General features: G+C 50.5%; 1 protein-coding gene across 1 annotated transcript in view; it reads right to left on the bottom strand.

Annotated features, from left to right (window-relative positions):
• Nucleotides 1–15,456: 15,456 nt before the first annotated feature.
• The window catches only part of SLC6A17 (solute carrier family 6 member 17), a 30,220-nt gene continuing 17,729 nt past the window's right edge, over nucleotides 15,457–27,947 (bottom strand). The window contains exons 5-12 of the mRNA XM_039538732.1: nucleotides 27,439–27,620; nucleotides 25,528–25,638; nucleotides 23,301–23,542; nucleotides 21,988–22,180; nucleotides 21,614–21,806; nucleotides 20,079–20,238; nucleotides 17,178–17,340; nucleotides 15,457–16,583 (exon numbers count right to left, since the gene is read on the bottom strand). Coding sequence (XP_039394666.1) covers nucleotides 16,215–16,583; nucleotides 17,178–17,340; nucleotides 20,079–20,238; nucleotides 21,614–21,806; nucleotides 21,988–22,180; nucleotides 23,301–23,542; nucleotides 25,528–25,638; nucleotides 27,439–27,620 — 1,613 coding nt within the window. The 3' untranslated portion in view covers nucleotides 15,457–16,214. The remainder of the gene's footprint in view (nucleotides 16,584–17,177; nucleotides 17,341–20,078; nucleotides 20,239–21,613; nucleotides 21,807–21,987; nucleotides 22,181–23,300; nucleotides 23,543–25,527; nucleotides 25,639–27,438; nucleotides 27,621–27,947) is intronic.

Raw genomic sequence — 27,947 nt, 5'->3', positions numbered from 1 at the left:
GCTCTCTGGAGCAGGGCGAGGGATAACCCCAGAGCTCAGGGAGTGAAGTCTTTCCCTTGAGCGTATTGGGCTTTGGGACCCAGCCCACAGTCAGAGGGGAGATCCAGAATGGGCCACGGGGCTCTTCTGCCTCTGCAGGGAAGTGATGAATGGTACAGACGGAACGTCTCTCTCCAGCCAAGGGGTCATCGCATAGGAGACGAGAAGGAAGGGAGTAATATGCTACGCAGAGGTCACTTACTACAAAGCATGGGAAAAGTGTGATCTACACTCACTTCCTGTTCCCCTGAGGCCCTTGGCTGGTGTGTGCGGGGGGGTGGGGTTGGCCAGCCCATGGTCCCAAATATCTCTCCCTGGCAGTGCTGGCCTGTCCCTCCTTTGCTCTTTTTAGCATCCGCAGCCCAAGTACAGCTACCTCCTGCATGGGGTCGGAGGTACCTGGCATCCTTCTTTGCGGCTCCACAGAAGGATGAGCATAATTTGGCCCTTAGGCTTGAGAGAAAAAATGTTCAATTATGGATAAGGTATTAAAAAAAAATCAATGGCAGTACTAGACCCAAACTTACCCCCCCCCACACACACACACAATCCATGGTTCACTCACTGTCCTTTTGGGGCCAGATCCTCAGCTGGTGTAAATCAGCCTAGCATTGTAGCAGTTAATGGAGCTACCCTAAATTTACACCAGCTGAGGATCTGGCCCTGGGATGCTTTGACTGGGAAAGCTGCTATGGAAAAGCAAATGCTCTCTCCCCTTTCTGTAAAAGCAGCAAAGAATCCTGTGGCACCTTATAGACTAACAGACGTTTTGCAGCATGAGCTTTCGTGGGTGAATACCCGCATCCGACGAAGTGGGTATTCACCCACGAAAGCTCATGCTGCAAAACGTCTGTTAGTCTATAAGGTGCCACAGGATTCTTTCCTGCTTTTACAGATCCAGACTAACACGGCTACCCCTCTGATACTCTCCCCTTTCTATACATAATAAATCTGTCATAACAGGCTATACCGTGCCATCCTTAATGGATGGTTGGCCAGAATGAAGTAGGAGTGAAAACTGTGGGATGGGACCCAAAATGACAATCTCTTACATTTATATAGTGCCTGTCATCCCAAGAGATCTTAATGCACTGAGGAACCCATACTCATGCAGCACTACTGGATTGCAGCCCCCTCTGGGGTGCAGAGAAGCAGCCAGCCAGAAAACTAGCTCACATCAGGAGGAGGAAGGGAACTTTTGGCCGATGACACCTGTGCTCTGTCCAAAAATGCCATCAGATCTTTAATGTGCATGCAGAAAAATAGTGAGTACATACTGTCTCCCCCGAGAGGTGTCCTTAAACTGAGTTCTATGCAGGTATCTCCATCAGAAGGATGAAGGAAGGTGTCTCATTCATCTTTCAGATGAGATGTGAAACTGAGGTCTGGCCCACTTGGTCATTAAAGAGCCCATAGAGTAGGAGAGGTGTATTAACCCCACTGTCCTGTTTAAATTCAGATGATATATTTACATGCTTCTGACTGCAGTTGCAGTGGGATGGATTATTCTGCCTTATGGAAATAACTGTTCTTGCAGGAGTCATTAGGGATCCCTGTTACACAGTCTTATAAGGCTTCTTCCCCCTCCCCTTTCAGTGTAGGAGCAAGTGTACAGTCTTTGAAGACGTGCTCTTTTGCTATTAGTTTTTGTGATGCAGGTTTGCCTCAGGGCAGCTGTTGCAAGTCACAGGAAAGTTTGCTCTCTGCCCAAATCTCTCTAACTAGAGTCAGTTCTCAGGACTGAGTTCTCCCTGGGAACTGGCTATCAGTGTTTGGGCTGAGAGGGGATTGCTTGCATGCTGCTTGTGATCATCTCTGTTCCAGGACTGGTGTATATAGTGTAAATAAACAAGTTCCACTAAGAAAATACCTTGGCTCCATGTCATTGATTTCTCCTCCAACAGGAAACTGAGCTGGAGGATGCAGATACCTACTATGACATAGCAGAGGGGCATTGATATTGTTGTTGTGACAGGGGTACCTTTTGAAGCCTGCAGGGTAGAGAGAAATATGGAGGTGGACAATTTAGAGAATGGACTATGGATAAAGCAGAAACCCAGGTTCTATTCCCAGCTCTGCAGGGTGACCTTGGGCAAGTCGTGTTCCCGCACGGTGCCTCAGTTTCCCCACCTGTAAAAAGGGACAGACCTCCTTTGTAAAGCACTTTGAGATCTACCGATGAAGAGCACTAGATAAGAATCAGGTATAATTAGTGGTAGCAGTTGCACCCATTATGAGCTGGCCCCTTCCCAAACCAAAGGAACAGCCAGGATGGGGACATTTTGGAGCTTGGGGATAGCTGGACAGGTGCTGCATGAACTTGGGTAAGGCCCTTCATCCTGCCTGTAGGATAGGCAGAATAAGCCTTCCTTTCCCTGGCTTTTCTCTGTCAAGTAGGAGCTCTTTGGAAGAGAGGCGGTTTCTCACTACTGTGTGTACAGCATCTAACATGAGGAGACACCGGTCTCAGGTGCTATGCTAATGCCAATCATCCTGGGAGGCTCCTATACCGGCAGAGCCCCCACGGCTGGTGGTGCAGGGCACCCGTAGCTTTTAAACGCAGCAGCGGCCCCATTGCCATTGCCTGTGCTGCTAATTTAATTGCTTCCCTTTATCAGTCCCCTTCCACTTGAGCCTCTGCTAATAGAGATTCTCTCAGCTCTTTCTACCCCATAGGTCAGGGCGGCTCTTTATCGGCTCACTCAATTACAGCCTTAGAAGCTGCTCGCGGCTGCGGGATGGACTAACCTGGATCAGAGAGGAAACAGCCATGGGGAACACAGAGGTTTGTTATGAAAGGCTGCTCCAGCCTCTGAGAGTTTCAGTCACTCATGCTTCTTGGGGCTACCACAGGGCTTGGAAATGGGCAGTATCCCAGGCTGGGATGGCCCTTGAAGAGAGCTGGGGTTCCTCCTCTACCTTGGTGGGTCCTGCACTTATTGGCAGATTTGGCTAGCCTCAGAGATCTTCCTGTGTTGGATCAGGAGTTGGGAGGTTTGGGGGAGAACCCAGGCCCATCCTCTACTCCGGGTTCCAGCCCAGGGCCCTGTGGACTGCAGCTGTCTAGAGTGCCTCCTGGTATAGCTGCACGACAGCTACAATTCCCTGGGCTACTTCCCCGTGGTCTCCTCCCAACACCTTCTTTGTCCTCACCACAGGACCTTCCTCCTGGTGTCTCTTAACACTTGTACTCCTCAGTCCTCCAGTAGCACGTCCTCTCATTCCCAGCTCCTTACACACACCACTAACTGGCGAGAGAGAACCAGGTGTCCTGATTAGCCTTAATTAATTCTGGTAACTTCCCAATTGGCTACAGGTGTCCTAATTAGCCTACTTGCCTTAATTAGTTCTAGAAAGTTCCTGAGTGTTTTGGAATAGTCCCTGTTATCTTACCCAGGGAAAAGAGACCTGCTTAACCTGGAGCTAATGTATCTACCATTGACCACTCTCTTGTAGCCATCTGGCCTGACCCTGTCACCCCCCCCCCCTTGTGACTAATTATCTGTCTCCCATGTGAGGAGGTCACAGTCCAGATGACAACCCAAAGATCAAAGTGCTAAGTTCAAAGGCCAACAAGCATTTCCCCCCTGGAGCAAGACCTGCAGGGAGCAGGTAGGGTCCTGAGGGAGACATGAGTCATGGTGAGCTCTTTGGATTTAGAGAAACAAATCTCACCCCCTAGAGAGAAGAGATTTAGCTGCAGCTGCTGTTGGGAGTTGTTTAACACACTGGCCAATGAGCTGGCCCCACTGGCTTACAGAGGGGCTATGGCCCCTCCACTCACTGGCCAGCACACCTGAGCTAGGATGTGGGGCGTGCTGTGACTACCCCCTGGAGCAGAGCAGAAACCAAGGCAAGAGCTGTGCCTAGAGTGACCAGATGTCCCAATTTTATAGGGACAGTCCTGATTTTTGGGTCTTTTTCTTATATAGGCTCCTATTACCCCCCACCCCGTCCCGATTTTTCACATTTGCTGTCTGGTCACCCTAGCTGTGCCTCTGTGGTGCCCTGGGGTGATGCAGCTCCAGGCGGTTCCTATCTGTGCAGCCTATTACATGTATAGCTCCCTAGGACATTTATATAGAGGGGGTTTTCTTAGCAAGTGCTAAAACATCTCAGTCACTGGCAGCTTGTTCTTCAGCTTTGGACCCTGTTTTGGACCCTGTTTCCTCCAAGGCTAGCAGCATCCACTGGGCTGTGCCCCCACTGCCCAAGGGCTGGGGTCTATACTCCTCAGAGGACTAGGGTCTGAATGACATTATGTGCACTGCTATAGATCAGGAGTGATGCCACTGAAATTCATGGAGCTGTGCTGATCCAAGAGTGAAAACATGGAGTTTGCTCCAGTGGCCTTGTCCAAAACTTCTCAGTGGCTGGCAGTGAGCCAGTTGTCTGCCTGGTTGCTGCCTTCCACCCCAGAGGTGGCTGCATTTCAGTGGTATCTGGGGGATTCTACCCTAAATTCTTACAGCTCCAATATGGTGCTTGTCCCTAGGCGTGCTGGGCTAGATCCTCAGCTGCTGTAGCTCGTGGAAGCGCCATGGCAATGTTCCCAATTTATAGCCTACTGTGGATCTGGTCCCTTATATCCAGCCTTTCTTCCTCATTCAGTCATCCCCCCATGATGGATGGGGATTGATCCTCTTCTTTCTCAAGATGGTGAAAATCAGGAGTAACTCCAGGGAAGTGGAAGGATTTACACCCATTTTACATGGCTGTAAGTAAAGAGGGAATCAGGCCCTCAGTGTTTTACTGGTTGGCCTTTTCAAATCCAAATAACTCCCTGATTCTATTACAAAGGCCTATTACCTGGGCTGCTGGGGTTGTATTTTTGGGCACTAAACATCCCATGGATTTTGTCCCAGGAGCAAGACCTGGTGTCCAGGCCAAATTCCACCCAGGTGAACTACATCCTGCTGCTCTAAATTCTGCCTGCACTTTCAAACGGATGCAGTAGCCTTCCTGGCCTTTGGCGGATTGCTGTGCACTGTTAAGTGGGGGCCATGCTTCACCCTAGAAGTGGCTGCATTTTGATGCTTGCATGTATGATTTCGTTGGGGATTGGTCCTGCTTTGAGCAGGGGCTTGGACTGAGGTCCCTTCCTACCCTGATATTCTATGATACAGGATCCTCAGCTGGTGTAAACCGATGAAGCGGTGCTGATTTACACCAGCTGAGGCTGTGGCCTGTAATTTGCAAGGCCTGTGATAAAGTGCTCTGAGATTGCATAGGAAGGCCCCAAATCTCAGGAGGTATTTAGGCTCCTCACTTCCACTGGTTGGTGTTTCTGGGCCAAGTTGCTATGAAAATTAATAGTTTCTTATGTTAGCACAGAGTCAAGGGCATTTTTAAAGTGAACACACACCATGGCAAGGGTTAGTGAGGAAAGTGACTGACGGTTATTTGCAAATTTCAGACAAACAGGGGAGTCCTAACAGCTCCTGCAGTTTACACAGTGAAGTGGCTCCTAGTGTTTTTTTGCAGGGAGAAGGCGCCACCTTGTGGCTGGAAGTGGTTTAGACAGAAGTGGCCACTCCACCTGTGGTTTAATCATCCTAACCACCGACATGCTAGTGCTTTGGGCGGGAGGAAAACTCTCTGAGGCTCCCCTCATGGAGTCTACCTGGGATCTTTCTGCCCCACCGGCATCCCTAGGGCAGGGCTATACCTCTGAGCAAGACCTGTGGCTCTAAAATCCCCCGTTTCCCACCCCCAACCTCTCGGCAGCATCTCCCAGTGGCTGGCTTAGGTGGCTCCCTGCCTAATGTGGTGGCTTTTGTGCATCCTAGTCTTAGGTGCCTGACTCTTCCCTATTCACTGACGAGGGAGCCTAAGAACCTAGCTCAGGCTTAGGGGGTCCCATTGTTCTTCTAGTGGTTTTCTAGGCATTTAAAAGTGAGGGCCGGTAACATTGTATTGCCGCACCTAAATCCCTGTGTGCTGAGACAGAGGGGAACTGAGTCTACTTGGTCTGTATTACAGGCAAGCAGCATTGTGACTGTAAGGGGACTGAGAATGGACATGACTCAGGCAAATAGCCCTGAGCAGGGCGCCAATTCAATTCCCACCTCCCCCGAATCGGCCCCCTGTAAGAGGGCCCGCGCCAGTGGCAGGGCGCGCAGGGCACAGTGGCCGAGAATTGGCCCCTGGCCCTGAGCCCAAAGAGGGGTGGTTGGGTTCATACCACAGACACAGTGCCGAGTCCCTGGGAGCTGAGAGTGGGCCTGCTTTGTGAGTGCCACAAGCACGGAGATCACTGGGGAATGCAGAATAGGCCCCATCAGTGCGTGCCAGAGCCGCACCCCCAAAACCAGGGTGGGGAATTGAGAACAGCCCTAGACACAGAGCCCTGAGCCTGGGGTGCCCAGATGGGGGTGTGAGAGGCATTCTGGAGCTCCCCTTTCCCTGTGTGCTCCCACGGGGGGAGGGGGAGGGCAGGGTGAGAAGAGTGCTATACAAGCTCTAGCAAGTAATGGTGCAGTGATTGGGTGCTGCTCATGAAGTCTGCCCACCCATTCTGCGCCTCCTGTCGCTTTTCCCTGTGTGCCTTCTCCACAGCTCCAAATGCTTCTCTGACTGGCTGAGCTTTCTCCAAGACGAGTCTCATCTCATCTTCTGGGAGAACCTCATTGCTCCTGCAGGCGCCAAGTGCCAGCCAGTTCAAGCAATTCTCTGCCTCATTTATGAGTTTGTGGATTCTACTGCCATGGCTATATGCTTTCCTCAGAGCCTGGCTGATGACTGAAGCACCATATAGGAGATATATGGCGATAGACTGAGCTCATTAAGTATTATTTGTACTGCCTGAAGGCCCTGACCTCCTGTGCTAATTGCTGTACAAATAGCTAAAGAGATGCTCCCCCCCCCCCGCCCACCACACACAGACAGAGACACCTAGGGTGGTAGATAGACATAGACAGAGGGTTTGATGGATGGATGGATAGATATTTATGCTCTCCATTAAAATCTCCCTCTTCTGTCACTGCAGCCAGATCCCTCCTTCAGGCTCATCTGTATTGCCCTTTTAAGCCCTGCTGTGACCCCTTAGTGCCCACTGGCAAAGGGGTCGCTGTTCTGGATCAGCAGCCTGGGGCAGGCCTGAGCAACTCACTACACCCAACACTTTCCTGTCACTGTATTTATCTGTAAAGAATGCTATGTGAGATCTGAAATGAAAGCCAGGATCACGTTGATCCTTATGCTTATTGTGGCATGCTGTATGGACGGACGATATTTCAGAAGTTGTATCTATGTACTAGACATAGGCTTTAAAACCTGCATCCCAGGCAGAGCCAGCAAACAGGTCTCCCCCACACAGGAGTGAAAATGTGTCTCACTCTCTCATGTGTAAATGAAGCATTGTAAGTCAACACAATAGAAGCCCATTTGCACACGACTCAACAGGAGGTTGTGAAGTCAACATGAAGCCACCAGACACCATGGAATAGACATTAGGGGGTTTTACTGACTCTGGGGAGAGCAACAATGGAGTATAAGGGGACATCTTTAGCCAATCGCGGAGGGAGCCAAAAAGACAGGACATTTTGCATCCAGGGATGGTGTCACTGGGTGGTTGCTTTAAGTGCTAACCTACCTTAGACAAGGATTCCAGCCTGGTAAAGTTAAGTTTTGACTTCAAGAAGCGTGTTACACTTTTTGTTTTATATGTAACCATTTCTGCTTCCATTATCCATACTTGGTGTCTCTTAAATCTTAATCTTTGATAAACATATAGGATTGTTCCACTATAAAGCTCTCTCCGTGCAATGTGGTTATAAAGGACCAGATCCTGAGTTGTACTAATCAAGCTGGGAACAGCGACCCTGGTAATTACTGTGAGTGTCCAGTGCCGGGGGCTGGATACTACGGGGGACACTTTGTGAGGGGATTGGGGTACACCCAAAAGCACAGTCGGGGCTGGCAGAGGTGAGGAAATGGAAGTGGAAGTGGCTAACAGACTAGAGGCATCAGGGAGCTGACCCCAGTTAAGAACCAGCAAGCCTGTCTCTCACTGAAGCCGGGGAGTAATACGGCGTCTCATAGTCCTGGGTGCCCCAAGATAGCAACACAGCTGCTCCTGTTTTTCGTGTGACATCCCCATTCCCCGAAGCTTTGAGTTACCCAGACACGGATCGCAAGAAAGGAACTCCAGGAGGCGGCGCTTGATAAGAAGAGACTTTAATGGGATTCAGTTATGGTTGTTACAGTATCTCTCTCCTACTATACATTTTCCTGCCGGCACAGGGTGTGCTTTGTAAATACACCGGCTATGTTCTACATGAGACGACGAGTTCTGTGCTTTGCCCTGTACAGTAGGGGTTTGTCAGATATGTGCTTTCCAAAGTTTAATCATCACCGCAGCTCACACAACACACCACAGCCACTCTAAGGGCTCTTCTCTGCTACAGCTGGGGCCATCTCACCGTGGGGCACGCTGGCCTAAAGGCCTTGCTACTCAGGGTCAGCCCTTGGCTCACCAGCAACTAGACCTCTTCCCCGCCTCCCTCCCCTGCTTCTTGGCCTTTGTTTCTGCTCCTCTGGAGCCTGATCTAAAGCTCTTGGAAGCCAATGGGAGTCTAGCCATTGTCTGCACTGGGGATCAGGCCCTTGGTTTCCAAATGCAAAGGATTCTGGGACATACACCAGGCACCATGTTTACTACTCCGCAGTACCACAGTGCCTGCTAGGCTCAGCACAGGAAGACCCCATGCTCAGGGGAATGGAAAGTCTCCCATTGATGCCCAAGGCCTTTGGGTCTGTAGGAATATGTCTATGCTGCAAGTCGTGGGGTGTTTGCAGCACAGATAGGCATACCCCTGCTAGCTGACAGAGTAACAATAGCAGTGTCAACATAGTATCAGGGGCTAACAACGCAAATACATATCCACTCTCCCCAGCAAGCTTGTCTTTGGGCAGCTGGCCCCTGCCGAATCCCAGTCCTCATTCCTATGATTACCCATGCTAGCGAGCGTGGCTATGCCTACCCACCTGCAGTGTAGACAGAACCTGCATCAGGTAGCTGGCCTGGTGGGTGCCGGGTCTGTAATGGTGCCCCACCTCACCTCATTCCCACAGGCTCTCCCTGACTAGGAGTAAACAGAACCAGGAGCTGAGGAGCAGTTCAGAACTGGTCTGGAGGTGAAGTAGGCAGCCCCGAAGGTCCCCCCTCTACCAAGGGTTGTGGTGGAGTCTCCATCACTGACCATTTTTAAATGGAGGAGGGATGTTTTCTAGATGATCTGCTCTAGGATTTATTTTGGGGAAGGCCTACGGCCTGCGCGATACAGGACTTCTGACTAGACGATCACCATGGGCCTTTCTGGCCTTGCTATCTATCAGCCTATGAGGTGCCCCTTGCAGCTGCCTCCTTCACGCAAGGACACCCCTGGCCAGGAAGATTCCCCTCTAGGCAGAATGAAAGGCAGGGGATGCAGAGAGAACATCTACAATAATAAACTCCACAAGATAGTGAGATCTGGCTCCTGTCTAAATGACCTGAGCAAAACACGAGCAAGGTAGGGACTGTGGGATCAGCTGAGTGCAATGCTGAGTCACCAGGTCTTCTATAGGTAACGGCGCAGGAGGATGGCATCACCCAGTAATACTGCACAAGGCCATTAGGGGGAGATGTGGAGACTCGCTCGCCCTGTTCTCACAGTGGCAGAAATGGCATCCAGTCTGTATTGTTCCCAGAGGAATTACACCACCTATTCAGCCACTAACAGGTATTGACAAAGACAATGATGATCTACGGTATGTTACTAAAAGCACTGTGCATGGGAATGTATTGCCGGAAACCATTACCCACCCCACTTACTGCCACCTGGATAGAAATATCACTTCGCAGAGGGGCTGGGCTGCCAGTGGTTTAGCAGCAAAAGGTAAAATCATCTGTCTGTTCAGGGGACACTTAGCAGAATCAGACGCAAGCTCCCAAAATCTCAGATCTGGATTCTGAACATCTCCAAAGTTCAGATCTAGAGTTTTGTAAAGAACTGGACCATGTATTAAACCAGGATTGGAATTTTGATCTCCCCACTCTCCCAAGTGTTGGGGGAGGGGGGGGTATTTCATCCTCACTAAAAAGATGGGGGGGGCGGCTGCCCCATAGAGGCAGGAGAAGGGTTAAGGCAGCATTGAAGATACTGTGCAGAACCCAGCCAGTCAGGAAAGGGTTTATGGGGAGAGCCAATCAGGAGAAGGCTTGCTGGAGCAGCCCATATATAAAGGGCTGCTCAGCAGAGCAAGGGGCAGGCTCTTCCTGGAGGGCAAAGGGGGAGGACTGTCTGCTGAGGAGCACCAGAGATACTGTGGGGCTGGGCAGGGTAGGGGAGCTGGTGAGAGTGGAGTTACAAACAGTGCTGGTAGCTCCCACGCAGGCTGTGCAAGTTGGTCAATTCTTCATTAGAGGCTATTGTGCTTGTCGAAGTTGTATCCTGTGCTCGAGTAAACCAGCCTCCCCTCAGCAGACAGGTGCCAGCTAAGTGTCCCCTCAAGGATAGGTGGGGACACTTTCTGAGAACACTCCTTATTGCTCCCCAGTCCTCACTGACCCCATCCAAGGCCACTAATTCCACAGGGTTTCAACCTATCAAATTTTTGCAATTAGAAAAAAAAAAGTGCATGCAGTCATAGTATTGGCTCATCCTCATGTCTGAGAGAGCACAATAGAAATTGATCATTGGCCATAAAACCCTGCAGCTGATCAGCTTTAACCCTTCCCCTGCCAGGGAGAGGGCAAGATCTGGGAACGTACCCTTGGCCATGTTTGCTGTTATAAACAGACTAAAGTTGGTTCTTAATAGAAACTGAAGAGTGGCTGGATTATAGAAAAGTCTTAACATAACACACACATAGCATCTATTAACCATAACACACACACACACACACACACAGTGACTGCATACAGCACCTAACACTTAAACCCTGCCCCGAACCTAATATCTAGCAAACGCCACAGGCAATACTGTACTTCCACGGAAAAAAAAATGAAGGCAGCTCTCCCTTGTGGCTACCCACTGTGGGCAGTGTGGCGGGGCAGCTGCCAATCACACACTAGAATAAGAAATTATAAATATCTCAAATATACAATGAAAATAGATCTGTACAGCACTGAGAATGAAAATAGCCCACGGGTCACTTTGGAATATGTTCGTCATTTAACAGAATTTACACCAACATTTACAGAGTAAATATACAATAGAAATAGAAACTATAGATTATTATGTATATATGTATATAAGTGACCGAGCTGTTCTTCACCTTTCTACCACCACTGCTGACACACCACAAGAAGAGGGAGGGGGACTGAGTGGATTGGTTGCTAGTCAACTCAGGAGATGGCGGGCGAGATCTCTAGCTGGCATAAGTCAGCATTGTTTCATTGAAGTGGCTGGAACTACATGATTTTACACCAGCTGGGGATCTGGCCTCATTGACTTCAACTGGAACTAGAGCTGATTGACATCAGCTGGGGATTGCTTGGGGTCAAACTAACTCCAATGGAACTACAACTGATTTACACCAGCTGGGGCTCTGGCCCCATTGACTCCAATGGAGCGACACTGATTTGCACCAGCTGGTAGCCTGCCTTGGTGGCTCTACAGACACAGACTGGGAAGGCCGCACCAGGTATAATGCTTGTGCTCCTTTGATAATCCCCTGCTTGGGATCCTGGGGCCCACTGGGAGCGAAAAGATCTGGAGGGGGAGAAAGAGAGGGAGTTTGGAAGGACCTGCCCCCAATGGGCACATTATTCCATGACTGAGCACGAGGCAATTCCTTGGACCTTTCTGTAAAGCAGCTGGTGCTGGGCCCTGGGGGAGGTGGACCCTGGTCTGATGAGGTGAGGCCATCCCTGTGTTCCTATGCACTGTGGAAAGGAGAGAGAGAGGGACACAAAGGGATGGAAAGAGGGAGAGGGGTGGCTTTGATTCTGACTGCACATGGCCAGCTGTCCCAGCAGAAGTCCTCTACAAAGCTCCCAGATGACAGGGACTCCAAGCTGCAAGTAGAACAGACTCGGCTCTGATGCCATCAACACCCTGCTTTCCCCAAACTACCTCTGACCTGCACTTCTGTCCCGTCTGCTGCTCTCCTCATCCTGCGGAGTGGGGTCAGATGACAGGTTTACAATTCCAGGCTGAGGTACTGCTCAGCTGAGCAATTCAAATGCCAGGCCTGATTCTCGCCTCAGTGCAAGTCAGGGGTAATGCTATGGAAATCCATGAAGAGACACCAGTGTAAATGAGAGCAGAAAAAAAGGGGGGTCCTGGTCACAGCTGGTGCAAATCACTGAAGTCAAAATGAAATTTCCACCAGCAGGGGATCTGGCTCTGTGTTTCGCCTATGAAGTTTGGAAAAGAGCCAATTCCTAACCCTTCTGATTCCCACTTGGGTTTAAATTCTCTCTCATCTGAGGTGGAATTTCTTAGGGATGCTAGCCTCTATCAAGCGGCTAATGGATCCTTCCAGGGTCATCCTGCAGCTGCTCCATCCCCATCTCGAAGCAAATGCACCAGCTAGGCAAAATCAGCCTCAGACGCAAAGAACTCAACTCTGCACAGGGAACATTCATCACTTTCACTCTGCTCCGAAGGTTAGCGGGACCCACGCGGTGACTCCTAATGCATTGCCCAGGAAAACAAGGTGAATCGGGAAAAAAAGTCTTCACGGTGATGGTACAAAAGCCAGAGGAAGTGACACAAGCCCTAGTAGCTTGTGGGAACCCAGTGGGTCCTACTGAGCAGAAGTGAAATGGTGTTTGGGTGTAAATGGGCGGGAGTGGGCCTGATTTGCATCTCACGCTATCTTTTTTTTAGGGTGTTTATCCTCAACCTCCTGCGAGGTAGAGCAGTGCTGTCCCAGCTGGAGAACTGAGGCACAGGGAGACAAAGGCCCAGATCCCGAAAGGTATTTCTATTGATTGCAATGGGAGTTAGGGGCCCAAACAGGGCCGATCTAGCGTTTTTGCCACCTCAAGCAGAAAAAAAAAAAAGAAAAGAAAAAAGCCACGATCGCGATTGGTGGCAATTCAGCAGCAGCTTTACTGCTGCTTCATTCTATGGCAGCAATTTGGCGGCAGAAGGTGGAGGTGCTGGAGGTGCTGCCCCTCTTCATTGGCCGCACCGGGCACCTGCTTGCGACGCTGGTGCCTGGAGCCGGCCCTGGGCCCAAATACCTTCCAGGATCGGGGCCTGAGGGACTTGCTCAAGGTCTCACAAGACGTCTGTGGCAGCACAAGGAATGAAGGTGTGTCTCCCACGCCGTAGGCTAACACCCTAACCCAGAGGCAGCGGAAGACTGCTTTGAATTGGGGTGGAGGGATGGGAGGGAGGCCAGTGAGCATGCAAAGTCAGTGTAACTTACCCCCCTGGGGCAAGATGTAAACTGGAGTAACGACTGTGAAATCAGTGGAGCTACACCACTTTACACCAGCATGGATGTGGCTTGTTGGACCCAATTCTGATCTCATCTATACCACTGGCATCAATGGAGTTACACCAGGATAAAACCACTGTCGGATCTGAATCGGGCCCGTTTGGCATTCTTTGCGGCCCTCATTCAGCTCCAGCGTGAGCAGGTGTAGCTTCTATTGAAAGCAGTTGGAGCTGGACCCACTTAAGCTTGAATATGACCCCAGTATATTAGGGGAGTGTTGGGAGCACAAAATAAAGGAGGGGGATGTTCTACTTCCTCGTATACCCATTTGCTAGTTGTCTCTCCAGCTATGCACTGTTCCGCCCCGTGGTATGTAAGTCACCCTAACTGAATGCCACACTGGTGCACGAACACGAAATTATGGCCCCACTGTTTCTGACTCAGAAGATTGCAAGGGAGATGTACCCCTTGCCTGTGGTTGCTGAGTCATGTGACCTTACCTTGGAAAAGCCCTATGGGTGGCTTAGGGGTGAAGGCCCGATTTTTAGTGCAGGGATAGGGAATTGGGTGTCATGGGTTCAATTCCGAGCAGTGCCACTGCTTCACACTGTAACCATGGCCCAGTCTGTGCCTCAGTTTCCCCGCCTGTAAAATGGCTACTGTGGGGCTCAATTAATGTCCGTAAAGTGCTTCCAGACCCTTGGATGACAGGTGCAATAGAAGGGCCAATGGTTATTATTTAAAGGCTCACAGGTTGCATGAGGGAAGCCTCAGAAGAGATGGACCTATGGGCAGAAACGGTGCTAATGGAAACGAACGAAGCAGCAAAAAGTTCTGGGGCTTTTCACCCATCCTTAAGTCTTTCCATGTTTCCTCAAGAGGGGATGGACTCCCATCAGAGGGGAAAGCAAAGGATGAGAGGGGAGAAGGTCTCCCAGTCTTTGCAAGGACAAGGGGAGATCAGCATGGCCTATGCGCTGGCATGAAATACCATCGAGCTAGCGCTAAGTACAACAGGAGCAAGGAAGGGCAGGTTAAAAAACATACTTAGATGGATGGGAGATACCCACAATTATTTCCCCCACCCAAGCCCTAAATCTCGTGGATGGGTGTGACAGACAGGGGCTCGCCACCAGACATGCCAAGACCTCGCACTAACGTACAGGAGACTCCGTAACACACAGTGCATGCTGCAACCTACAAAGAGTCCTGTGGCACCTTATAGACTAACAGATGTATTGGAGCATAAGCTTTCGTGGGTGAATACCCACTTCATCAGACGCATGTAATGGAAATTGCATATTTATACCTGCCTCTGGAAATTTCCATTACATGCGTCTGACAAAGTGGGTATTCACCCATGAAAGCTTATGCTCCAATATACCTGTTAGCCTATAAGGTGCCACAGGACTCTTTGTTGCTTTTTACAGATCCAGACTAACAGGGCTACCCCTCTGATATGCTGCAACCTACGTTTCCATCTCACTGCAGACTTGGTATGAAGTCTCTGAGCCAACTACACCCCTGCTGTAAGGCCACTGACATCTACGGAGATACACCAGGGAGGAATTTGGACCCTTGCTTTTAGATGCATGAGGCTAGTGAACTGGAAGAAACACACACAGTCAGCTTCCATTACACCCAGATGACACCACTCTAAATAAGGGCAGAATTCAGATCATGGGACTCTATTTCCTACAAAAGCTAACCCAAGATTGTAATCAGAATCCAATAACCCCAGCTTCTCTATACTCATCTCTGTATCTAGGAGGGCTAGGGTATATCATTCACCAGTCCAGGGGGCTTCTTTCACACAGTGCATTGAAAATGAAAATCCTAGGGCTGGAGCTTGCTCACAGTTACCCAGTTGCAAATCAGGAACGACTCCAGAGGTTACTCCTGATCTACACCAGTGTCCCCCTGCTCAAATTCTGGCCTGTGGACATGGCACATGCTCACACACCTGAAATAGCGGTTGCACCAGCGGTTCTGTGCCACTTTGGATGGAGTAACACTGTCTAATAAGTGGCTGTGCTCACTGCAGCTCAGTTTAGAATGAGATCCCATCCCACCCAGACATGACTCATGGACATATTCCCCACGTGTGTCGAACCAACATCCATAGTAACACAACAGATACCAAAGGGTCAGCTAGTTGCTGCCGCTCACTGTAAAGTGTTGTCCACTCAAGATGCGTCTGCGCTGGATAAGAAATATCCACTAAAGCTGAGCTCTTTGGATGTCTCCAGAGCTACAAAACCAAAGGAGGTGCCATGACCACTGCCCCAGCTAAAACTCCATCAGGTGATGGCTGTCCATCGGGCTGTGAACATGGGTGGTCAAATGTGATCAATGGAATAAGAGCCATCTCTTCTCCTAACTAGGGGAAAACAAGAGGAGGGGGGAGAACTCCAGGTTATAAGAGGAAACGTCTTTGGCTGTCACCTCGTTTTGTATCCCTTCTCTGAATTTCCGATGCTTGGAAATCAAGAGATGCTTGGTTTGGTCTCCAATTTTCTCTCTCTGGAAACACACCGATCAAATTTATTGCAGTGTCTTGTTTTGTTTTGTTTTTTTCCACAAGGGCAGCTGACAAGGGATCCTGCCTTTTTGATTGGAATTGCAGAGAGGGAAATCCCTTCTTCCCGACCTTGCCTGGGAAATGGCTGCTTACTTGCTAACATTCTAGGAAGGGTTTCTTCTTTTCTTTTTGTTCCACAAATGGACAGGATCCATTCCCCAGTTGCCTCCTCTCCTAAGTGCTGGGGGGTGGGGCGAGGGCTGGTGGGTGGCCATCACAGTTCAGATTCAGGGGTGCTGGCCAAGTGGTACCCACTCCCATAGCGTCCATTGGGTGCACTGCTCATCTCCATTGGGGAAGCGTTTCCCGGGCCCAGGTAGGAACGGTGCGTGGGCATCGGGGACGGGGTCTCGCTGGGCACTTTGCTCAAGATGAAGCGAGTCTCATCATTCTCCTCTAGGTTGGAGATGTCCTTCATCATCCGGCCCTTCTTGTAGGTGACAGAGAGGGCGTTGGAGCCATCGGACACCAGGTGGAACTGACGGAGGATGAAGACCACGGGCAGTGGGAGGGTGGCCAGGATGATGAGACAGATGAGGATGGCCATAGCCCATGTTGGGTAATAGAGGAACTTCTCTGCAGCCTGGAAGAGAAAGAGGCAGCTTCACTACAGTGGACATGAGTGTCTATACCTCCATGAAGGTACATGGGCAGATGACAGGAGGTTATCACTGTGGAGTTAAGTCAGGGTCATTGAGGTCTTGGTCCTCCAGGTCCTAGAGAGGACCAAGACATGGTGTATAGGGGAACTTAATAAAGGGAGACAGGAGGACACTGTCTAGCTCTCTGCCGATTCACCTGGATGTCTGAAGGAACGGGGTACAGAGAGACCCAGCTACTGTAGATGTGCTTATCACGAAGGAAAACTTTCCCAGAGTCTGGTTGTCCCTCACCCATCGTCTCCTGCCAACTGTGTGGTCTACATAAGAAGGAAAGGGCAGTTCAGAGCTTCAGGGATGGAGGTGGAGGTGGACAGGAAGTCAATTACCAAACACAGTGGAAGCAGAGAATTCCCAGCCGCTAACCTGGAACCAAACCTTCGCTCAGTGTTGACCCAGGCATTACGCAGGCAGACTTCCCATGAGGAAGGTAAAGATCAAGTGAAAACTGAGTAAGGGCCTCAGGGTTGGAACTGTGGAGAAGAGGACTCACTAAAAGCTGGTGTTCCTGTACTCACCTCCTCTCTGATCCAAGCGCTGTAGCCCGGTGGGTTGACTCCCAGCTGGATGATGCTGGCTGTCATTAGCACAGCCATGCAGAGGGGAGAGATGTACTTCCAGGTGTAAAAGTAGAAGATGTACGGCCGGAAGCCCAGCATTTCTGTCAGTTCCTGCATGAACCTGGAGAGAAAGGAGAGGAAACCCAAATGGATAGAGCACAAGAGTCCTGCCTTCTCCTTTCCTGCCACTTCAGGTGGAAAACTCCTACTCAGTAATTGTCTCAGCGAACTAAGCATTGGGTGACCCTAGAAATGGTCAGAGGTCAGCTTAGGTCCAGAGAAGGATCCAAAAGCTTCTCTTAGCTTTTTGAAGCTCTTGAGCCTGCAGAGCTGGCCTGGGAAAAGTCCACATGAGGGACTCCTGGAATTTCCCCTGGTTCTGGCGAGCCCCCAGACGCTCCCAGGAACAGCTACCTTGGGACTGCAGCATTCCTCGATCCTCAAGTGAAGGGAAATGAAAAGCAAAGAAGACAAGTGGAACCAAACATTTCAGACATGGTTTGGTTCCAGGGTGGGGTTACTTTTTCCAAATTATTTTAGCCATCTGTACACTTAGACCAAGTTCTAGATCCCCTCTTTATATCTGGTGTGATAGACCCAAGCCAGTTGGGTACAGCAGAATAGCAGAAGGCAGATATACTGGCCACTGGATTAATAGTTTTCTGTTCCCTGACTGACCAGAGCAGGGGTTGCTCCAGGCTAATGAGAACACCTGACTCTAATTAACCTGCAAAGAGTCAGGTGAGGCCATTGAGTTAATGTGACCACCTGACTCTAATTAAGGCCCTGCTGATACTATAAAAAGGGCTCACTCCAGTCAGCTAGAGGAGAGGAAGTGTGGCTGGTTAATGAAGACACCCTCAAACCATTGTTAAGGGAGCCCTAAGGTAAGGATGAAGAAGGGAGAAGCAGGAGAGCTGTGGGGAAGTGACCCAGGGAAATGTAGCAACTCTGGCAGTGAAAGGTTGGCTGCCAACAGCTGCTACCATTAGGGTCCCTGGGCTGGAAGCCGGAGTAGAGGGTGGGCCCAGGTTCCCCCCAACCCACCACTACAGGAACATCTCCTGGGAGGGGAAGTCAGGCCCCTGTCAGGACAGGAGGCTGAACAGAGACTGTGGGAGTTCTCTCACCAACCTCCTTGCTGGCCTATGATGAAAAGGGCTCAGTAGACTGTAACCCTGGCCCTAGAGAGAGAAGGGCTACGTGGAGGGTCACAGTGAGCCACTGAGGCTAAGCATAAACCGCCAAGAACCACAGGACCCACGGGGGCAGGGTCAGAGCTCTGCCACACTGGGTGAAATGCTATGGCTTGCCTTCAGGGGTGGATCTAGGTATTTTGCCGCCCCAAGCACAGCAGGCAGGCTACCTTTGGCAGTTTGCCTGCGGGAGGTCCCCGGTCCCGCGGATTTGGCGGCACGCCTGTGGGAGGTCCGCTGAAGCCGTGGGACCAGCGGACCCTCCACAGGCATGCCGCCAAAGGCAACCTGCCTGCCACCCTCGCGGGGACCGGCAGAGTGCCCCCCGTGGCTTGCCGCCCCAGGCACGCGCTTGGCATGCTGGTGCCTGGAGCCGCCCCTGCTTGCCTTATATCAGCAGTTCCCAAACTGGGGTTCATGACCCCTGGGGGTTCATAAAATGTTACAGGGGGTTCTCTGGCGGGGGGAATCCCTAAACGTGGACAGAGCTGTCCCTAGGGACCCCAGGCAGCATAGGGCCAGCAGCCTGGAGCCCCTGGACTTCCAAGAGCTAAGCAGATCAAAGCAAGCATATCTATCACACTGAGCAGATTTAAACTTCAAGACTCCTTATAAGAAATGGAAAGGGAGGTGGACATTTTTTGCTGTCTTTAAAATTAAATAGGCAGCTAGTATTGTTTTTTAAATTATTATGAAGAACAAGTTTATGCTTTGTTGTAATGTGCGCTGTTTGCCTGGACTGCTCAAGACCTGAATGCTTGTGTAGGAGGAACTCTTTTGAGTTGGCTTCTTAAATACCTTCCTGCTGTTTCACATCTGATACTCCTTGATGAAACGCAGAAATCTTGCCTTATAACAGGTTTATTCAAAGTGATACAAGCTACAAAAGTGAGATCTTGGAAGAGTGTTGCCGTTTTCATAATGTAATAAAAATACTGTAATGATAAATAATAATTAATAATACATAGTGTGTAATAAGCATGTCATAAAAACAAATTGTGTATTTCCAAGATCACTGCTTTTATAATTTATACTCAGGTAAAGGAGAAAATCCCTGGAAATAGTCATTTTTAGGAGGGCATTCGCGAGACTTGACATTTTCGTGAAAGGGGTTCACAGGTTGTTAAAATTTGGGAACCATTGCCTTATATGCAGGAAGACAGAGTCCACGATCATAATGGCCCTTTTCTGGCCTATAGGCCAGATTCTCAGTTACCCTGTGCCTTATGTGGTATTGTATACCAAACCACAGTGGGTGCAATACATGACCATTCCGATCTGTACTTCTTTTGCATGGGTGAAGATGACTCCACCAATTGCAGGACCAGGGAGAATCTGGCCCTGTGAGCTCGTGACTATCTGTTGACTCCTCCAGGGTTAGAACTCCTTGATGGGACCTCTGCAAATGCCTTCAGGACTGGCCCATGCTCTGATCCTAGCCCTGGGATTAGAGAGGGGGGGAAATTGTTGATCCCTGCCTCAAGCTTTGCCTATCATTGCTCCTAACCTTGATGTGCCACCTCAGGACAGAGATAGGTGGCTTGGCACTAACCCCTGTACCGTTATATATTTGGACCAAGGGGTTAAAGGAGAAAGTTTAGGAATCCAGCCGGGCTAATAGAGGTGGCAGAGGTGTAATTATTGCCGTTGCATGAGTTCTTACTTCTTGGTGCCATAAATCCAGGCCACGGCAATGTTCTCCAGGATCACCACGACCGTGAGTGGCAGCGTGGCAGAGTAATCATCAAACATGGTGACGAAGTAATTCCCCGAGTGCTGCACGAAGATCAAGCCTATCAGGAAGGCAACGATGCAACAGCCAACTGCAAAGAGCACATGGTCACCGTCAGCATAGCTCCTCCGGGGGGAACGTGGAACTCGGGGTGGGGGAAGAATGGGGTTCTAATAACTCCCCCAGCCTAAATTAATACATCCTCAAATCTGCTGATGGAATAGTAAATTACAACAACAATAAGCATTACTGAGCATCGGTGAGTCTGGCAACCTGCTGAGACCGCTGTGGCTACAAACCTATGCTAATGCACCGGTCTCTACTGTTGCCTTGTCCTCCCACTGTTTGCCTCTTTTGTCACCTGGGCCCTGATTCTGCAAAGTCTTACACCTGTGCTTAACTTTCAGCTCTGGGACCAGTCCCATTGCAATCAGTTGCAGGAGGAGGAAGGATGGGTCAGTGGTTCTCAGAGAAAAATAGAAAGTTTATTATTATGATTTGCATTACAGCAGCAAGTAGGAGCCCCAGCCATGGTCAAGGTCCCATTGTGCGAGGCACCACACATACATATTGTGAGATAGCCCTGCCGTAAAGAATTTCTAAAAGACAAAGGGAGGAAGGGAAACTGTGAGGCACAGAGCAACAACATGAATTGCCAATTGGCAAGAGCTAGTCAGTGGCAGCTCCAGGAATAGAACCCAGATCTCCTGAGGCCCAGTCTAGGGCCCTCCCCACAATTCATCTCCCTCTGCTTTGGATTGCTAGGGACAGCAGGTGCTGTGTTAATATTAAATTATTAAATGCATTGAGGAGAACTAGAGATGAACATATATGGCAGTGGTAGAAGGCACACTGTGTGTGTCCAAAACACTCCGAAATGCCAAGGCCACTAAAGGTGCAGATCTGGATCTCAAACACCTCCAAAGTTTTGGGTCTGGAGTTTTGGTTCTGGCCCGTCTCTAGTTATGACATGTGCTGCTTCAATGTTATTTGCAGTCATGGATCCACAGCTTGGCACTCCCAAGAGCAGAAGGAAGCAGGGTTCTTCCCACCTTCCAAAGGTTGTCATCTTTCCAACCCACTCCCAGCAACTCAACAGCCAATCCAGTGCCTAGGTAACCTTGGGACTCCCTAGATCCAGAGTTCCATTCCTCCCCCCACCTCCCTCCCACATTCAGCCCTCTCCTCATCCAGGTTTTGCTCAGGATCCCTCTGGGAGCAAGCTCTGCTCCCCTGGTCCAGCTAACCTTGGGCCCTTCCTATAATGCAGACAGAGAGATGAGGTATCTGTGCACGCTCCTGGGACATCCTAGGGTTCAGCCCTGCTGATGGAGATGTGATCTGACTGGGCCTCACAAGCCAGCTGACGCTGCAGTCTCCAATCCACCTGCTTGAGTCACCGTGCCCACCCCAAGGAAATGGAGAACCCCCTGCCCCCAAGGCAGTGCAGCCAGAAAGAACCTCACCTGTGAAAACTTCCTTCCGCACCTTGAAGGTGTCAATGATAGGGGTGGTGATACCCGCCATGGTCCCAATCATGCTGCCCAGCCCCAGGTTTATCAGCATCAGGAAGAACATCACAGACCAGAAAGGAGAAGCTGGGAAGTGGGTCATGGCTTCAGTGAAGGCGATGAAGGCCAGGCCGGTTCCCTGCACTGACTGCATGGGGAGAGAAGCGGGACAGCTGTGTCAGAGTCGGGAGAGAAATACACTGGGGACATGTGCATAAAAACAGACATGCATCTGCAAGCCCAACAGCCACACCTACACCCGAAACCCGCCCCCTGCCCCTGAGCTACCCCTAGCTCTGAAGTGAATGCAAAGAACCATCCCCAGGCACCTTGTTGAGCTCATCCTCTAGTAGGCAGGGGTCCAAGCCCAGCTCCTTGAAGTGATCCTCCTTCACCGTCATGATCACTTGGTACATCTCGCTGTAGTCCTTGGCCGTGAGATGGGAGAAGTTCACGTGGGGTGGGATGAGGTCGTGGCTCAGGACGTGGGTGTTTAGGTAGCCCAGGATCTTCTCAGTGTTCCTATGGGGAGCAAAGCCGGAGTCACCCATGGAGTCCCCACCCTGCAGTGGAGAGGAGGTGGGATGTGATCACCCCCTATGGGCCAGGCAGGGCACTGTGTGTGGGGGCGGGACAATGGGAGCAAAGCGGGGCATCAGCTGAAACATTCTCCCGCAATGTAAGTGCGCTGGGAGGCAATCCTGCCATCAAAACCACTGAGGGTGGCACACTCCCTCTCCTGGATCCAGCGCTAGCTTCCATCTCTGCAGCACTTGCTGTGACTACAAGGAGAAAAGCTGCCTTGGCTACCAACTCTAGACCGTGATCTCTCTGGGATCAACAAGAGTCCGTGCAGCAGTCCCCAGATTCCAGCACTGCTCCAACGCTTGCCCCTCAGGTTTATAACTTTGTCGTAGGTAGCGGCACTCAGCCAGAGATCCAAAAGCACTGTTCACTTTTTAGAAACTAGGTATAGTGCTCGCTTCACCCAGCGCTGAAACGCAGCCACTTCTGCGGTAGAGCGCAGCAGCTCTTTAACATCACATAGCTATGCACCAGTTGAGGACAGGAGGTGAAAGAGAATCCCGTCTCCAGCTGAAATTGGAGGAGGAATTTAGAATGTAATTAGCCAAGTTGGATTTGCCCAGGACAGTCAGGCCAATACCTCAGCTTTAAGCTTGGATTTCCAAAGGGATGTAAGGTCTCATTAGAAGCTGATGAGAATTGGGTACTTAGCGCATTACTCAGAGAGAAAGAGCACCTTGCAGTGAGTCACCAGCAATACCCTAGACATGGAGATCTCCCATTCAGGCCCAGTATAGCTGCTGATATCAGCTGCACCAAACAGGTATTATGGTTTCATTTATCCCTGTAACAATCTTTTCATCCCTGTTGGGTCATAAGTGGAGACTGAACTGGGAGCTCCTGGACCTACAAGCATGAGCTTTGAATGCACACGCTAACGGACTAGGGCCCAGATCCTCAATGGCATTTAGGCACCTAACTCCCACTGAAATCACCCTGTGGGGACCTGGGCCTAGAAGATACTGAATCTGCATTCCCATTTGTGTGGGTTCGCCCCCTGGGCAGGAGACCAAGGCCAGGAGAAGGGCCCTGGGAAGTGAGAGGAATCCACACGTACTCCACCACACATTTCTCATTCATGATGTTGGCCTTGAACCCCAGCACGGCGAAGACCACCAGGGTGGCCAACACGGAGGTGAAGAAGTTGATGAAGGAGACGAGGGTGGCGTCGAAGTGGCAGTTATTGTCCTGCTTGTTGTAGCTGGAGAAAGCGATGACACCTCCAAAGCCCAGGCCCAGGGCGAAGAAGACTTGAGTGGCTGCCTCTCGCCACACCTGGGGGTCCAGCATCTTGTCAAGCTGGGAAGGGAGAGAAAGGGGGAGGAGCCTGGTGAGTCGCCCCGTCTCCCTGTTCACTCAGCCTGTCAGGTCCAGGGAAACCCAGCACACCCATCACTGGCACCAAGCCAGTGACGTCCCTTATGGTAATGGATGGGTGGAGGCTCAATATGTAGAACCTTGGGCTCCATGTGCTAGCCGGGGCCATGGGCTCATGTCCACTGCACCTTGGACTATGCTTGATCAGGATTTTCACATATGCATATGGACTTGGAGAAGCAAAGAATATAATTCTCTCCCAAACAAACACCCCCTCTAATGAGGGTAGTGAGTCCATTGTGCTTACGTAGCCTATTCCACCCACAGACCTCTAAGAGTTAGGTGTCACCATCTCTAATTTACAGATGGGGAAACTGAGGCACCGAGAAGGGGGAATTGCCATACAATGACCGAGATGGGAATAAGAACCCAGCTTGCTTGATGCCCGAGCATGTCTGTGCTCCACCCACGAGGCCAAAGTGCTCTTCATGGATTTCAAAGCCCTTTCAAAGCAAGGGTGGTTAGCTTCCTTTCAGAGCTGGGGAAGAGACTGGCCCAGGGTCACACACTGAGTCAGCAGAGCTGGGAAGAGCACCCAGGTCTCCTGATGTTCACTCAGATCTCCCATCCACTAGACTGTCCTCTCCATGAGCTCCCTGTCTTTAATACTTCCCCTCCCCACTCATATATCGTTACACCCAGGCACCCGTTTTCCTTGCACTCCGCAGCGAGCTCCAACCTTCCCATCAGGACTACTGGCTGCTGACTTGTCCCTTGACGACTATGCTGTGTTTGCTGCCACGGGACCTGGAGTGCTGCAGGTCCCCGCACTGCGTGGAGTGGGAGCTGGATGCTGAATTGCAGTGTGCTCAGATATGCAAAGCAGTTGGAGGATGCACAGAGCCATCTCTCTCTAGCTACTTTGAGCACACATCTCCCCGTGGTGCCTGAGTACCTTAGGAGTGCCCTACGCATTAACATTAATTGAGAGCTAATGCCTGTGTGATTAGCCCAGTTTGTTTTAAATTCTGCCCCCATCACAGCTTCCCCTTTATAATAAAAGCCAGAGCTGTAGGACTGAAGTGTCTGGGTATCTCTCATCAAGTTATCATCATTAATATCTTGCAACAGCTTTGTGGGTTGAGCTGATTCATCTACATCTCAGCTTCATTAATTAATTAGCTAGTTAATTACTTGATATGTAACACTGATGGCTGCCTAGCTTTGTAACTGTGGAGGTTTGTCTGCCAGCCAGCATCTGTCATAGAGGCAGCCCCTTGAAGTTTTAAAATGTAGCCCATGTCAACAAGCACAGAGACTGCAGGTGCCAACCAGCAATGCCCCACCTTGAGCAAAGAGACCTGCCCCACAAAGCATTGCATGCTGGGAGCTGTAGTTTCCTCTAGCTGCACCCCTACATTAAAGATACAGTCTGCCCCACTTGTGTAAGTTAGGTGTGGTCTTGGGGTTCCTGACTGTTTCAGTGGCACTGGGTTTAGGCACCCTGATCTCCTGTAGGGGGTGTGTGTAGCACTGATTGTATGTGCATATAGGGTTGTGTAAGGCTGTGTGCAGCTGCATTGCATGTATCTATTTGTGTGTGTGTGTGTGTGTATACAGTTGTGTGTGTGAATCTGTTTCCTAGTGTGAACTAACTATATGTGTAAATAGGACTGGGTGTGTGCACAGGGCTGATTGCATGTGTGTAGATGTAGTTGTATGTATGTAGGTGTGATTTTGTGTATGTGTGTGCACCTGCCTATGGTTGATATCGGAAGCAGCCTGCTCCCTCCAGGAAAATGAAGGAGCAAGCCAGAAGAATGGGAGCCTGTATCGTGATCATGGACCTCTGCCCCTATCTCCCATCCAAACTCATCGTGAAATCAGCAGGGCAAGCAGCCTTGGGAAAGGGCCCTGTCCCTCTCTGACCAGGCAGAGGAGCTGTACAGCGAGCGCTGGTCACTTACCTTAGGAGTGAACATGTGCAGGATCCCATCTATCGCCCCCCTCAGGAGCAGCCCCCGCACCAGGAAGCAAAGGAGCACCACATAGGGGAAGAGGGAGCTGAAGTACATCACCTAGGAGAGAGAAGACCCAACATGACAAGGACCTGTGCACGGCCACTGCCTCAGGACTGGCACTTAGGCAGGGCCTGTCCTCCGTTCCCCTCTGCACAGAATCCCCCGACAGAAAAGGAGCAGGAGGGGGAGAGAATTTTACTTTGAAAGAGAAGCATTGAGCCTTTATAAGTAAGCATGAAGCATGTTGAAGCATTAAGGGGCATTGTGCTGCTGGGAATATTGCCCTTCAACACCTAAACGCCAGTTCTATCTGCCATGGCACAAGGGAGCGCTGTGCTGCTAGGGATGCTGCCCTTCATAGCCTGAACCTACCCCCTTTATGCTGTAGCATGGTGTAACAAGCCCCCAGTACAGTCTCTCAAAAAGATTTGAACCTACCACCTTTAGCACTGACCTTTACCACTGGAACAGCCTCCATTTGGTTGTAGCAGTAGTAGGCTGTTATCCTCCCTATCACCCAGCCACTAGGGAAGAGCGGGGAAGCAACACATACTTGACTGGCACGAGGGGGCCTGTATGGCTAATGCTGACTACCTGCATAACCTGGGCCTATTTCTAGTGCTCAGGTGAGCACGCATGAACAGAGTCCAGCGTGTCACACTTAATCTGAGCAGGGAAGTTTGGCTGTTAATGCTCCGCTTTTGTTCTCTGCTTGCTGCAGAGCATCTGGTGCCTCTTTGTATTGCTGGGATGGCAGCCTGGGGACTCATTGCCCTGATGCTCTACAGCAGAGTTACGAGGACACAGTGTTCCGGCGTCTCAGCTGGGATTTTCCCCTTCAGAACTCCCTCGCCTTGCTCAGCGATGAGACACAGCCTTTTTCATAGCGCCAAATGTGAGCATCAGCGAAATGTTCATTGCAGCCCTTCTCCCCAAGCCTCTGATCCAGCCCTGGTTGGGTCTGGTGCCTACCAATTCCCATCGGTGCTGCCTGCCAACCCAGCAAGACAGGCTGGGCGTCACGGCAGCTTCCCTGGAGCAGAATTTCCTCCGCAAAGCCAAGGGCAACTAGCACAAAAGGTCAAACCTCGCTCTGGGCCCAAATCATCATACGTGGGTGCCCAATGGGTCATAGCCAGGCGCCTGGCCTGATTGTCCCAGGTGCAGAACATGCACAAGGCCCCCTGAAGTCATAGGGACACAGGACTGGAAGGGACTTCCCAGGGCATCCATTCCAGTCCCCTGCTATTGTAGGCAACCCCATTCATAAAGTTCCACCTTAAAACCAGCGCGGGTGTTGGCCCCACTACTCCTATTGGAAGCCTGTTCCGAAACCTCACTCCTCTGATGGTTCTAATTCTAATCGCCAGCCTAGATTTATTGCTGGCAGGTTGATCATCATTTGTTCCTGGGCCAGCATGGTCCTTTAACTTAAATAGCATTGGCTTTTTTCACAGCTGGTCAGTGGGGAGCATTAGGTGGCCAGAACCTCAGAACATCAGCTCATTTCCATTAGGGGACCTACAGGCTGAGATCTCGACATGGTGGCAGAAGTTAATACCCTGTCACACACCAGGGGTATCTGCAGAGGCCAGTCGTGATGGTTACATCAGCAGGGCCACATTCCTAGCAGGAATAAACTCACCAGCTGTAGAAAACTCCTACCTCCAGGCACAAGCAGCTGCAGACAGTCCTACATTCTCAGACACTCCACAGCTACACTGCTACCCAGCTGCTCTTTTGCAGACACTCCCCAGCACTGGATGCATTTACTCCTTCTATCCGTGGTGCACATAACATCACTTCAGCCACTGGCAGGAAACAAGACTTGTGGCTCTGGTGTTTGCTGACCCTCACCTTCCCTGAAGACTGAATTCCTTTGATCACGGCCAATCCCACGATGCTCCAGGCTGTCAGCAGGCACAGGGTCATCTTCCAGTTGAGCCCTCCGCTCTCTGAGATGGAGCTGGAAATCTCCAGAGCCTCCCGGTACCAGAAGTAGGTGGTAGCAGAGCTCTTCTCACATTCTGCCTCCACAACTGAAACAAACAAGGGACATGAGAGTTTGGGTTGCTGGAAAGAACCCCCCGTCCCTTGAGGGTAACATGTCATTAAGGACCCGCCTAAGTCCCAGGGCAGCCAGTCGTAATTTACAAATGTCTGTACGGCACTTGCGGGGTTGGATCTTGGTTGATTTTTAATAGCAAAGAGGGGATAGAAAGACGCTAACAAATGAAAATAAGATGTTAAATAAATGGTGCAATTTACACCGGCCATAAAATATTCCTAAGTATACCAGGGAGATGTTCAGATGTTACTAAAACGCTCTGTATTGGGCTCTCAGGAACCAGCTAGATGAACACTCC

Source organism: Mauremys reevesii, linkage group 4 (assembly GCF_016161935.1).
Source record: "Mauremys reevesii isolate NIE-2019 linkage group 4, ASM1616193v1, whole genome shotgun sequence".
NCBI lineage: Eukaryota > Metazoa > Chordata > Testudines > Geoemydidae > Mauremys > Mauremys reevesii.
This window is presented reverse-complemented; position numbering and strand designations above follow the sequence as displayed.